The sequence below is a fragment of the Brassica napus genome, chromosome A7, assembly GCF_020379485.1.
Source record: "Brassica napus cultivar Da-Ae chromosome A7, Da-Ae, whole genome shotgun sequence".
Lineage (NCBI taxonomy): Eukaryota > Viridiplantae > Streptophyta > Magnoliopsida > Brassicales > Brassicaceae > Brassica > Brassica napus.
The window spans coordinates 27,445,412-27,459,213 of record NC_063440.1 but is presented as its reverse complement, the minus strand read 5'-3'; the positions used below and the strand labels follow the sequence as shown (position 1 = coordinate 27,459,213).

The window sequence follows — 13,802 nt, the reverse complement described above, 5'->3', positions numbered from 1 at the left end:
TTTCTTCAATTTTTTACAGTAAATTATATATATATTTTGATTACTTTTGAAATGTTTTTCTATTTCTCTCTATATCTAAAGTCATCATAGGAAAAGCTATAAAACCATTGGGTTACACTTTATTCACTTTACATGGAAACCAATATTATTTCCAAAAGACAAACATGCGATAAATAAGCCATTTTTACGTTAGAATTTGTCAGTTTGTAAATAACTGGCCAACATTAGTCCTTAAAATTTTCTACAATCATCAGACCAAAGATGCTTTACTATATGAGTAGGGAAGACGACGTCTTGTGCAATATTCCTTGATATACATCGGATTGCACAAAGTTCATATATAGTAGTATAGTACCATGTCGGTGTGTCTATTCCATATTAATACTACAATTCATCCGTGAAGCACAGAAAGTCGCATGTGACGACTTGTAACAAATAATCTCTTTATCTTCTTTTTGGATCATACCAACAAAGGTTCGTCTTTTTTTTGGTGTAAATGTTAAAATTTATACCAGTTTTCTGTTTTTTAAGGTTTACAATGTTGTGAAGCACAACTTATTACAAAGACACAAAAACACAAGAAAAAACAAAGAGAGAGGGAGAGAGAGTAGAGAGAAAAAAATTTATACCAGTTTTCTGTTTTTTTAAGGTTTACAAGGTTCGTCTTTTGTTGAAAAGGGATAAATTATATTTTCTTAGTTTTGAAAAAAATAAGGATTGAGCAAATATCGACCTGCCGGTGGATAATAACAGCATACGCTCTTTGATATAAATCAACGATATCCCCATGTTGCTTCTTATTTATCAAAGATATGACTCTTGTCGCATTTGTTCAGTTTCAATACTTTGACCTATCGCTAGAAGAACACGCGTACGTTCCAATTACATTGTATTTGACACGATTATCACGTTGTTTTAGATCCATACATACACAAACAAAATCTGATTAACTACAAGTTGACAATAGAGACTACCAGACACGATGTGAATACGCCGGGATATATTTTTCATACATCTCACGTCGCATAATAACCAGATATAAATCGGTAATTTTCAAAGCTCGTCGGTAGAAGTAGAACCCACTTCAATTCTGATTTATTTATTTTTTGTTCTTTTCCTCTTTTGTTTTATTTTGCATGCGGCGTACAATGGAATGAATATTGTCAAAAAGAAGAAGAAAGAATTGATATGTAATAAATAATCGCATAATTTATATCTAAATTAATCAAGTACAAAGGGGACATGGCTGAACAGCACATGTGATCCAGCAGATTAACCGATCCGTGAAGTTTTTTCTTTTTTTTTCTGTCACGGTCCGCTACACACAAGAGCTCGAATACCGTGCAAGCTAACTTATCCTATTACCCAAGCATCTCTGCTTCGACGATTAAAATATATGTAATCCTCTGTAAAAGGCGTACGGTTACAAACACCATCAAATCTACACACGTCGGAAATTATAAGCTACCGACATATCACCGCGTTTATGTGGGACCCACGTTTCTGAGTTATACTTATACCCAAAAAACTCCAAATATTTTGATACTTTTGTTATGCATTGATCCAATAAATTCTTTTCATACACAAAACTAGTAATATCATTCACTTACGCGCCAATACTTCTATAATGTAAACTACGTACTACACACTACAATATGATGTCATAGGATATACGGCAAAACGATCGAGCCGACCTACCGATAGTGCAATTATTATGTAATTATCCAAGAAGTGACAAATATGTACTAAACATATCAACATGCACCCTCTTGGCCTCTTCCACTTAGATTACGTACGTACATGAGTTATCAAACTTCGCATGAGTAGAAAATAAGTAATCTTGATATGCATGGTGATGTACGTCTCGAGATTTCGAATTGTTTTTTGGATAAAAAGAGATTTCGAATTGTTTTAAATAGATTTCTGAAGAAGAAGCAAAAGAAGAAATTTTAGCGAGCTCTGTCTTGTATTACCCCAAACTTGAAACTTATCGTGGTTGTCCGTTGGCGTGTACAAGCGGGCAACTGGTCTCCTACTAATGCGTTTGATAATAAATGAACGTGATTTTTTTTTGGTAAAAAATAAATGTGATTTTTGTAAGACTCTTTTATTTTATTTTTCGCAAAAATTAATTTTCGAATAAGAAGCCATATCATTTTTTTCCACTAATAATAAGAAAGCCATATCTATGTTGAAAAACGAAAACCAAATCGAAGACATTACCATTTGTTATCTAGGCCAAATTTCTGATCGCGAGGTAACTGGAAAAGAAAAAGATAATGCTGAGGCAAACTGGTATAGTCTTATCTAAACTCTGATTCTGAAGAAGCCAAGAAGTGACTCCTTTCGAAACTTGGCCTAAAACCGGCCAATTATTTGTTTTAGCATAGAACTGATCATGTGTTTTTTCTTTTGTCGTCCATATAAATTCTAAACAATCCAAAAGTCTGAAGGACAAATGATGAAGTCCAAAAATGAAAAACGTACAATTAATATATTTTACTACTTGGTATTTTTAACCGAAGATTATATAACAGAACAGAGCGAGTAGTTATATCTTAGGATAATTTATATTATTATTATCATTAAGAATATTCTAACTTTTAATTTGTCAGCTACTCTATAGTATTAAACATCTGTAATGTTCCAGTCGAATTACTGAAAATTGAATTTGAAGGAGCCAATAAATATATTTGGCTTGTATGCACCGCCAATGTTTTCATAGGAAGAGGGAGAAATATCCAAAAAATAAAAATAGTTAATTTTTTTTAAATTAGTACTAAATAATTAAAGAGTAAATTAGACATGTACCAATGGGAAGCTTCTCTTCTTTTTCCCTTAAATACAGAGAAAGATTTTGCTTTATTTATTCAACGATCTCTCTCTCTCTCTCCAGTGTAAAGTTTCCATTTTTTCAATCTCTCTTGCCTACATTGGAAAGTATTTAATCGAGATAAAATTCTCATTCTTATTCAATTCTCACGAGAAAGAAAGCTTTGTCCCAGAGATTGGATCCATTCACCACGACGCTTACTGCGAGCTTCACTCTCAGTAGATAGAGACTCATTGGCTAAAGGTCTCTTCTTTCTATCGATTTTAGCCTTTCTTGCTTTCTGGGTTTCATCAATTTGATCCATAAAACATGGATCTCGCTCTTATTACCCATAAAGTTCGAATCTTTATTCGTAAATGATCTTCTGGGCTTATCAAAGTCTCTCCCTTTAAGCTCAAAGTTACTTTCTTTTTTATGTTTTGCAGTAATCTTCAATGCCAATGCCACTGCAACGTGGCACCTCAGGAGGAGGAGCACGAGTTTCCGACGTTCTCAGAGACAACTCTCAGATGAAAGACAAAACAGGAGACAACACCTCCACCTTGAGGTTTCCTTTCGCTTTCTTCTTTACCGACAAGGCTGCTGATCCTTACACGTCAAGGAACAACAAGCAGAGGTTGATGCTTCTGTTTGTTAAAACCACTTTGGCTCTTATCGTCCTTCTTGCTCTCGCTGGCTCCTTCTGGTGGACCATCTCTATCTCCACGAGCTCTTCTAGTGGTCATGTGTATCAACGCAGCCACAGCTACAGGAGGTTACAGGAGCAGCTTGTTTCAGACTTGTTGGATATTGGAGACATCTCTGTAGGTCCCACTAGGTGGAAAGAGCTGGAGTATTGTGATGTAGACTCTGAGAGCTATGTTCCTTGCTTTAATGTCTCTGAGAGTCTCGATCGGTTTTGTGGGTCGAGAGAGGGCTGTTTGGTTTTGCCACCTGTGGATTATAAGGTTCCACTGAGGTGGCCAACGGGTAAAGATGTGATATGGTTTCGTAATGTGAAGATCACTGCTGATGAAGTGTTGACTTCTGGTAGTATAAACAAGAGGTGAGTGATTTGCTTCTTTGGTTCATCTCTTGCTAAAAGCTGAGTATGTTTGATGAGATTGCTGAGGTTTGGTTTTGTTTAAATTTGCAGGATGATGATGTTGGATGATGATCAAGTATCTTTCCGTTCTGCATCTCCTATGTTTGATGAGATTGAAGACTATTCCCATCAGATTGCTCAGATGATTGGGATTAAGAATGATAACTTCATTGAAGCTGGTGTAAGTCACACTCACTCAAATATAGGTCCAGTGTTAAAAAAAAAAATCGCTAGGTGGTGATTAGGCGTGTTATAGAGGATTATTGTTTAGGCAGATTTTTTTAACCCTTTAAAAATCGGTTTGAAAAACTTAAAGATAGGTCCAATGTTAAAAAAATAAAGCTAGGAGGTGATTAGGCATCTTATAGAGGATTATTGTTTAGGCGAATTTTTTGAACCCTTTAAAAAAATCAGTTTGAAAAAATCGTTTCACTGATTGGTTCATCTTTTATCTCTATCTCTCAGATCAGCTTCTTATATGCTGTTTAATTTTTGTTTTCAGGTGAGAACTATATTGGATATTGGATGTGGTTACGGTAGCTTTGGAGCGCATCTACTCTCCAAGCACCTCTTAACAATGTGCATAGCAAACTATGAAGCCTCCGGTAGCCAAGTTCAGCTAACACTAGAGAGAGGTCTCCCTGCAATGATTGCTTCCTTTGTATCAAAACAGTTGCCATATCCTTCTCTTTCCTTTGATATGTTGCATTGCTCAAGCTGCGGCATTGATTGGGACCAGAAAGGTAAAAAAAAAACATTTTGATGACACTAAAAAAAACGATGGAGGGAGCTGTGGTCTTAATGTTTAAGTTTATAATCCGCTGTGTGCAGAGGGGCTTTTTCTTGTGGAAATTGATAGAGTTTTGAAGCCAGGAGGTTACTTTGTTTGGACATCTCCGCTCACTAACGCTCGTAGCAAAGAGGATGTTAAGAGATGGAACTTTGTTCATGATTTTGCTGAGAGTATCTGTTGGACTCTTTTGTCTCAGCAAGACAAGACTGTTGTCTGGAAGAAAACAACCAAAACAAAATGTTACAGTTCTCGGTTAGTGACACACACTTACACACACACCATACTCTATCCAGAATCTTAAGTCTTCTTACATTAGATGTTGTAATAAACAGGAAGCCTGGGGTGGGTCCTTCTGTGTGTAACAAAGGGCACGAGGCTGAGTCTCCTTATTACAAGCCGCTTCAGATGTGTCTTGGTGGAACAAGGAGCAAGAGGTGGATCCCCATTGAAGGCAGAACAAGATGGCCTAGCCGGTCTCACATGAATAAGACTGAGCTTTCACTATATGGTTAGTCTCCTTAGTTAACATCAATGTTCTAAAAATCGGTCCTAACCGAAACAATTTTCATTTATACGATTCAAATCGGTTTAAATCGTCAAATCGATATAAATCAGTCTAAACCTCTTAAATTAATCAATAGTGTTAGTACAAATCCACAAATTTGTCTAATTTCTTTTGTTTTTATATTTCTAATTCATTGAAATGTTCTTATAATAAAAGCCAAAAACTAAAATATTTTATAGAAATGTTTAGCTATTTCTTAAACATTTTAACATTTACCTTCTGAATCCATATTTTCTGGAGCCTTTTGTTTTCTCATATGGTTTAGTTGGTTGGTTCAGGTCTTCACCCGGAGGAGGTTGGAGAAGATGCTGAGAACTGGAAAGCAACAGTCATAGAATACTGGTCTCTCTTGTCTCCTCTCATATTCTCTGATCACCCCAAGAGACCAGGCGATGAAGATCCTTCACCGCCTTATAACATGCTGAGAAACGTTTTGGATATGAACGCTCAGTTCGGTGGTCTCAACTCCGCGTTGCTGGAAGCAAAGAAAACGGTCTGGGTCATGAACGTTGTCCCTACAGCTGGACCTAACCACCTCCCAATGATCCTTGACCGTGGCTTTGTCGGCGTCTTACACGACTGGTGAGCCATCCATCATTGGATTCTTATATTCACTACAGAAACATAGTTTCTCAACATTGTCTTGTAATAATAACTTCAGGTGTGAGGCGTTCCCGAGTTATCCAAGAACATATGATCTTGTCCACGCAGACAATCTTTTGTCTCTCCAGACAAGTCAGCACCGGAGCTCATGCTCGCTTCTGAACATATTCACAGAGATTGATAGATTACTTCGTCCAGAGGGATGGGTGATAATCCGTGACACGGCACAGCTGGTGGAAACGGCTAGAGCTTTGACAACGCAGTTGAAGTGGGAGGCTAGAGTCATAGAGGTTGAAAGCAGCAGTGAACAGAGACTCCTCATCTGCCAAAAACCTTTCACCAAGCGACAATCAATCTAAAACAATGAAGGACATAGTAGACACACGTTTTCTCCATTTTTTATTACTTTTGTTCAAAAGTATCACAGTGTAGAACCAGTCATCAAACTCTGGTGGCTATACGGGGAAGAAGAAGAAAGGAGAAAGACGCCAGGGGACGTAAGACCACTGGTGAAAGTTTCATGAGTTCCCCATTTTATAGAATCTAGATTTATTATATACAGTGAAAAGAATATGTACCAACATTTGTGAAGATTTTATAAAATAATTGTATTTCATTTTCAATATTTCTTTTACTGATGGAACATAAACTTTTAAGTCTGCGAATATTCTTCTCAATATTTTATTAAAGAAATTTAAGTTTTAGAAATAGTTTTTCCCGTGCTATAAAAAACTCGTTAGCTATGAAAACTCAAAGTTTATTCAATATAAAAACTGAATACAATTCTAAACTTGAACGTTTATTTATGATAAATAACTAACCTATAAAATCCTAATCTAATCAAAATAGAAACCATTAAAATATAGAAAATACTAATTAAAAAATTATCCTAATATATTTTTCAAATATCTTGTTGCATCAGTTACCCAATAGCCAATTCAATACCAAAAGTTTCAAAGGAAACACATTATTGGAACCATTCTGTTAAAAAGAATGAAGATGAAAATATATGGCTTATGTTTAAGCTGAAAAGGGTGAAGGCTACTTGAAGATTTCAATGTGATGGTGTCTCTGCATATGAAGTTTTCTTCAGCTGGTGTTGGCTTCTGCCTTTGGAACCACGTCCCTTTCCTTTGTGATGATGGGAGCTAGGGGAAGGTGATCCCACAACTCTCTTGGCGGATGTTCTTTTGCGTCTGTGGTGCAGAGAATCTCCACCACCAAAAGCAGCTTTCGCGACGCTGTCTTTAAGCACTTCCCTGGCTCTCTGCGGTTTAATGAGCTGCTTGTTGAGATAAACTAGCTTAGGGAGCAAGCTGGAGACGGTCTTGCGCAGCACATCTTCGCCTACATTGCTCTGAATCGGGTTTCCAAGGATGTTGAGAGCGACGAGAGAGTTGTAGTTGGCAACTAGCTGGCCTATTGCTTTGGTTGTTGCGATCTTGTTGAAGCTAAGATCGAGAACAATGAGTTTTAACAGTCTGTGTAAGCCTTCTACGTTGCTGATCTTGTTCCCAGCTAGGTATAGTTCTTTGATCAGTGTACAGTTTGATAAACCTGAGGAGTTAGCTTAAAGTTAAGACAGGAACCAAACAAGCAACTGTACAGTTCTGTGTAATGACTGCAATCTTTACCTTGTCCAATGCGAGAAATACGATTGTAACTGAGATCAAGCACTCTTAAGCGTGTCAGTTCTCTCAGTCCTTCGATTACACTGATCTTGTTCTTGGATAGGTTCAACGCATGAAGGCCCTTTGGAAGCGATGCAGGAGTAATTTGAACTGTAATTAATAGAACATTGTCTATTTAACCACACACACATATAGTTGAGACCAGAGGCATGGGTAACCGTGAACCAGACCAAAGTTTACAAATAACCGAATAGTTTCTATATTTCTATAATAAAAAACTGAACCGAGAATAGAATGGATAACCAAATATATATAATACAATTTATAATTAAAAAATATTAATTATATTTAGTTTTAAAATTACCAAATACTTTAAAGATACTATTCGTAACCGAAACACCAAAAAAAAACCTCAAATATTGTTTATCTGAAATATTTAAAATTATCTGAATCATTCAAAAGAACCAAATAAACCAAACAGTTTTATTCAAAATATTTAGATTTATCTGAATTATCCGATAACCAGTTCAAAGAAACAGAAAAATCTGATTTTAAACCCGAATGGTTTGAATTAGAAAAAAAAACGAATTGTCTGAATTAACCAGAAAACTAGAACCGAATTTAAACCAAAAAATTGTCGGATATTAGCCGGTTCCTACAATTGTTACTCGAACCGAATCGGAAATCGAAAGAACCCAACCAATCAAATTTTTATAAATAACCGAACGGTTTTTATATTTCTAAAATCGAAAAACCAAAAACCAAAAGAACTGAACCGAAATCGAAAACCGAACTCCCATGCCTAGCTGAGACTATCTACAAGCTTACCTATGAAGTTGTTGGATAAATCAATGGACTTGAGGCTGGTGAAATGTGAGATGCTTGGGACAGCTTTCAAGCCTATGCTCGAGATGTGAGCCATGCTTGAGGATTTGCTCAGGGACTGGATTAAGCTGTTTGCATGCACTATGGCCTCTGAGTCATTTACATTTCCTGAGGGTGATCTCACCATCTTAGAAGAAGCCATGAAGCTGGGCTTGTCCTCTTCCTCGTTTACTGGAATCACTGTGTCTACATCTAGTCCTCTTACCCACTCATCCACTCGTTTCATCGAAGAGGACTCCGCAGAGAACGCTACCCACTGATTCTTATGACATTGGTGGTTGTTTGCAGAATCTTGATGGCTAGTTTGGCTTTGCTCAGCAAAGTCAGAGGTGTAACCAGACTGGTGATTGTTGCCTGAAGACTTTAGGGAGACAAGGTGTTTGTGAAGGTTCCTATGACTCCAGAGGAACAGTTTCCACCATAGCCTCCTGCTTCCTGAGGGAAGTATCTGCATTGATGAATGTTTCTTGAGCATCACTCCATCTGCACTTCTATGTGACCTAACTGACTTGGTCTCGAAGCTATCTCTCTGGTCATGGAAAGCACGAGGATCAGCACCGTTAAACTTGCTGAGAGTTGAGCACGATCGTTTGAGCTTAGGTGAAGCCACCCAAGACGTGGCTCTACCTAAGCCAGGATCGCTGACGTGGCCGCTTTCTTCATTATCATGTTCATTTTCAGAACAGTCTGTCACTTCCTTACCTAGCTCCTTACTTGTCGGAGACGCAACCGCTTGTTCTTGAACTTGGAATTTAGGAGGTGACTCACGGTGAGTTGAGTCGTTCTCATCGCGTTCATCTTCACCATCATATGAGTCTTGCTCGGTAGGGCTGTTGTCCTTGTGATCAATGAACTTGTGGTGGATCACGTTGGTGTTAGGCTCATCCTTCTCTAGAGGCTTCACTGGCTCTTCACGTCTGATCTGAAGGATTCTTTGTGTTCTTGGTGGCAGAGTAGGTTTTGGATTCCTCTGTTTAGGTCAACAAATGAACTATTGTATTAGATTCCTACTAAACTTCCGACTTTAATTAGCAGTAAATGAATTGATTCCAAAATAAACATGGATCTTAAACTAATTAGCTATAAATGAATTGATTCCAACATACACATGGATAACTTTAACATCAAATACCATATTCAGTTTAAGTTAATCATGACTTCTTAACTTAAAATCTATTAACGAGTCCTAATCTTTATATATTAGTTTTTTTATTTATTTAATTATCTATGTGGAACATTCATTCATCGACAAATGGAAACATCTCAAACATAAATAACTTGCCTGAAAAATTCACAAGAACACCACAAACAAACACAAAGTCACCTGAAAATTTTCACGAGAACACCACAAAGTCCAACAGAGGCCATAGAAGGAATTAACTTACCTTGTTTTTCTTTTTACCGATCAATCCAGCAAAGCAGTTGAACATCTTTATGTTCTTGTCGGAGATTAAAGCTTAACCGTAATCTACTGGAAGCTTGGAAAGCACCAAACCGATAAATAAAAAGGGATAAATGACGCCGGAAAAAGAGGAGGCAGTTCTTGAGCCGACCACCGCCGAAACCGCTGATGTGTCGGCCAGAGTTTCTGAAATCTCGCCGTACTTTGTTTTTAGATTATCTTGTACCAATACAAAACGATGACAGCCACTAAACCAAAACAGAGAGAAGAGAAGAAGAAGAACTCTTATGAAAAGGACGAGTTTTACAGAGCATGCAGGAGAGCCACATGTAACTATATTCTATGGTTTGTTTATATCGCTTCGGTCTTAAAGACATATAAAAGTTGTGTGTACGTATTTAGTATATCATTCTTTACTACAAAAAGGATAGGCTTATTCCTAGTAATTAGTTACTGTATTTCTTCTTTTTTTTGTTAACAAATATAATTCAAGATGCATATAATGTTAGATAGCTACAAAATTATGCGAGGAATCCGCGGCTAAGACACGGTGTCAATGATTTTAATTTTCTTATTATATTATTTCCACAAAGTATAATAGAATAACATTCCCATCGCGTTCATGAAACAAAGATTAGTTAGTGACTGAAAAATTAATAAAATATAAATATATGATATATTTTAATCGATAGTGCGAAATTCTTTTCGTCATCAAAAATATTTCACAACACATTATGATTACAATTGTAGTGAGCAAATTTGTAATCCAGTTATGTAAATTGAATTCTTAACTTTTAGCTATTATAGCTGCATATCATTGCACCACACAAATTTTTATTATATTTTGTTGCAATATTTTAAAATATTCCCATATATATTTATTTGTTGAAGTTTGAAAGATTTAAAATAAATGCTATTGGATTCTTAGTGTATAGTTATGTACCAAAATCCAAACTACTATCCCAAAATTATGAATGTCTTTCAAACTCGATCATACACAATATACTTTCAGATGTATAAATACTACTATAAAAAACGAACTATTAAATGTTGAGATCGTGTTTTTCTTTCTAAAAGCTCTAAAGAAAAGACAAGCAACATTAGCCAGAGCTTTTATTTAGAAAACGAAAAAGAAAAGACAAAACGACTGAAAGACAGTAAGAGAACGTAAGCATCAGGTCCGGTAGTTGCGTCGGGTAGCCGCAAGTAACGGCGTCCATCCAATCGCCGGTGAACTTCTCTCTTGGGATTCAATACTATCCGTCCATGGCAGATATTTACAGGTCCTACCATCATACGTGCAGCTGTACGTTGGACCCAGTGATGAAGTTGCTATGTCTCATTAAGTAGAAGACTACATCCAACTAATGGTCCCTCGTGTCACATGCTTTAAAACACTCAAATCATTCAAGCAAAAACAAACACTCTCATGACCAGGGGCGAATCCAGGTTATTAATTAAGTGGGTGCACTATTGATTACAACATGTAAAAAGTCACAAGGTGGTTTCGAACTCGGGTTTGGTATGGGTGCACAACACCACTTTTCCACCTGCTCTAACTAAATTTTTATGTTTTTCTATATGAATATTACATTATAAATAAATATTATGGGTGCACAGGCCCCCATAGTGGGTAACCTGGCTTCGCCCCTGCTCATGACACATGCATATGAGTGATATAGCAGTTGAAAATATTGTCTCATAACGTTATTTCGACAAAGAAAACAAATATTTTTTTGAAGGTGATATTATATTGGTGAATAACCAAACAATATACAATCCTATAGTACTTGACTCTATCTTCTTCTTTTTTTGCTAAAACTGACGCTATCATTGATATTGATGCATAACATGTATGGCAATTTCTGAATTAGTATGGTCGATTGAAAAAATAACGACATATATTTTGGTAATTTCTTTAATTGATGCTTACCTCGTAGAAAATAACGTTAACGTTGGTTTTCTGTTTCTAGAAAGTTATTACTCCTAACGTTTTATATTGTAAGCACTAGCTATTGTCTACTATTTCATCATGGGTTTTCTAGTTTCTCCCTAAGTTGTTTCATAGGGATGAGATGTTATCTATCATGATATGTTCATGCAAGCTTTATCTCGCTATAGGGTTTCATCATCCTATCTTGTAAACTTTTAATCTTTTTTAATTTGAAAGCCCTTTTCTCAAAAAAAAAAAAAAAAAAAAAAAAACGTTTTATATTGTAAATAGTTTAAAAAAAAAATTATGTTTCAAAATGTAAATAGTTTTTTATATTTCTAGATAATTTTTACATTTATTAGATATAGTGTGATCAATGAAACAAAATAAACATGTTTATGATTGTTAAATCATATCTAATCTATATATTAAATAATTTTTTTTAAAGAAATAATAACTTTTTTAATTTTTGTGTGTTTTAGGTAAAACTACCCCTTTTTTAATAACAGGTAAAACTACCTACATTAGAAAAAACAGAGGGAGTATTTTTGTTTAAAGGTTCCCTTTTACTTTCTTTTGAGAAAACGTGAAACTTGCCACACATTAAGCATCACACAATCTCGACAAATTTATTATTTCGAAACAAATCCCTACCGGTTATATGCAAATACACAAAGTGTACGTAAGCGACATGGAAAAGTTTATAAACATGTTGTCCTTGTTTTATATACGTGTCGTGTAAAATTACGTAAACCATAGTAAAGAATATATCCAATAGACGTTTGTTCTGTTATCTCCAAAAATATATATAATCGGTTTTGGAGAAATGACGCTGTATATTACAAAACTAAATGAATGGGTCCAACGAAAGATATATATATGTACTTGTTGTGAGCTATATACGACGGTCGATAGGCCCCATCGATTTATTTTGGAGTGTCAAAGATTTCAGAGTGATAATTTTAATATCAATAAATAAGATAGTTATTGCCGAAAATAATAATACAATAAAAAAAAACGTTGTATAAGTTATATCAAAGGTGAGTAGATCTAAGATTGGATCCGGCGATCGGCCGGCGCGTGAGCGTGCGTGCCGTCGCCGGACCCCCTCGAGTTACTATAGAAGTACTTGGCTCTCGTTCTCCTACGTCTCCTCTACCCTCTGCCTTGCATGAGCTCTGTTATAGGTCCCACCCGTGGTGGATCTGTCGATGGAGTAAAGGCGCAGACGTGTGGAGAGTGGGTGCGAGGAAGCTTGGCGCCTGGTCCGTGGTGGTTTTGTTTCCGGGAGGTGGAGGCTACTACAGCTCCATCGCCGCCGGCTCGTGTCTCCGGGGGGTGAAGGCTTAGTCAGCTTCGCCGTCGTCGGTTCTGTATCCGGGGTGCGAAGGGTTCTTCAACCTTGCATCGCCGGCTGTTGGTGGTCCAGTTCTTTGGATCGGTTTGTGGATTCTCTTGGTGTTTCGTGTGGGTTACTAGGTTTCGAGTTGTGGTTCTCAAGTGGTTGTCGTCGTTCGTTAAGCGGATGAGATCTCGATTGGATCGAAGCAACTCTCCGGAACGAAGATAAGGCGTTGAAGAAAGGTGTTGGTTTCGACGGAGGCTCTTCGGTCTTCTGAGCTCCGTCGTACGAGTTTTGCGGTGAGGCGGACCCGGCGATGTTCTCAAGCGGTGACGGTTGAGTGGAGACGGAAGAGATGCGTGTCGCTCCGACGACTCTGATCATTACACGTATCCGGTCTCCTCGACACGTGGACCAGCCGAAGTCGTCGGGTTTCTCCTTCTCGAGGCTGGGTTTGGGTCTCAGGCCCATTGGTTGGCCCGTAGTTTGGTTTTTGTTTACTTTTGGATTTGTAGTTCTTTGGGCTTTGGCCTTGTAGTTGGGCCTGGCCCTATCTTCTTCAATATTAAAAAGATTGACGGGAAAAAAAAAAAGTTATATCAAAGGTGTTAAGCTAATGGCTGATAGTGTGATAAAAGGGTATCGATATCAATCTTACATAGCAGTTGGTATCCCCCATTGGCTTAGCCACTTGTTTTAGTTTTAAGCCTCTGTTTCTTATAATTTGTATG

General features: G+C 37.0%; 1 protein-coding gene and 1 pseudogene across 2 annotated transcripts; one reads left to right on the top strand and one right to left on the bottom strand.

Moving 5' to 3' along the window:
• Positions 1-2,813: 2,813 nt before the first annotated feature.
• Positions 2,814-6,501, top strand: LOC106354707 (probable pectin methyltransferase QUA2). Of its 2 annotated transcripts, none has more exons than XM_048736378.1 (8): positions 2,814-3,076; positions 3,259-3,878; positions 3,969-4,098; positions 4,420-4,660; positions 4,749-4,959; positions 5,040-5,218; positions 5,554-5,857; positions 5,937-6,501. In XM_048736378.1, the coding sequence occupies exons 2-8, from the start codon at positions 3,268-3,270 to the stop codon at positions 6,235-6,237; spliced, it is 1,977 nt and encodes a 658-aa protein (XP_048592335.1). In that variant the 5' UTR covers positions 2,814-3,076; positions 3,259-3,267; the 3' UTR covers positions 6,238-6,501. The 2 variants fall into 2 exon arrangements, with proteins under 2 accessions (XP_048592335.1, XP_013650166.2); XM_013794712.3 differs by having other exon boundaries at positions 4,749-4,962; positions 5,043-5,218.
• A 247-nt stretch (positions 6,502-6,748) lies between these two features.
• On the bottom strand, positions 6,749-10,140 carry LOC106354708 (annotated as a pseudogene).
• Between the last annotated feature and the right edge of the window lie 3,662 nt (positions 10,141-13,802).

What these genes read in the sequence shown, in the direction of transcription:
- LOC106354707 (XM_048736378.1), top strand. Translation starts at nt 3,268, where the DNA reads ATGCCAATGCCACTGCAACGTGGCACCTCAGGAGGAGGAGCACGAGTT. An exon ending in TCTGGTAGTATAAACAAGAG is followed by an intron (nt 3,879 to 3,968) that starts GTGAGTGATTTG and finishes TTAAATTTGCAG; the next exon opens with GATGATGATGTTGGATGATG. An exon ending in GTCGGCGTCTTACACGACTG is followed by an intron (nt 5,858 to 5,936) that starts GTGAGCCATCCA and finishes TAATAACTTCAG; the next exon opens with GTGTGAGGCGTTCCCGAGTT.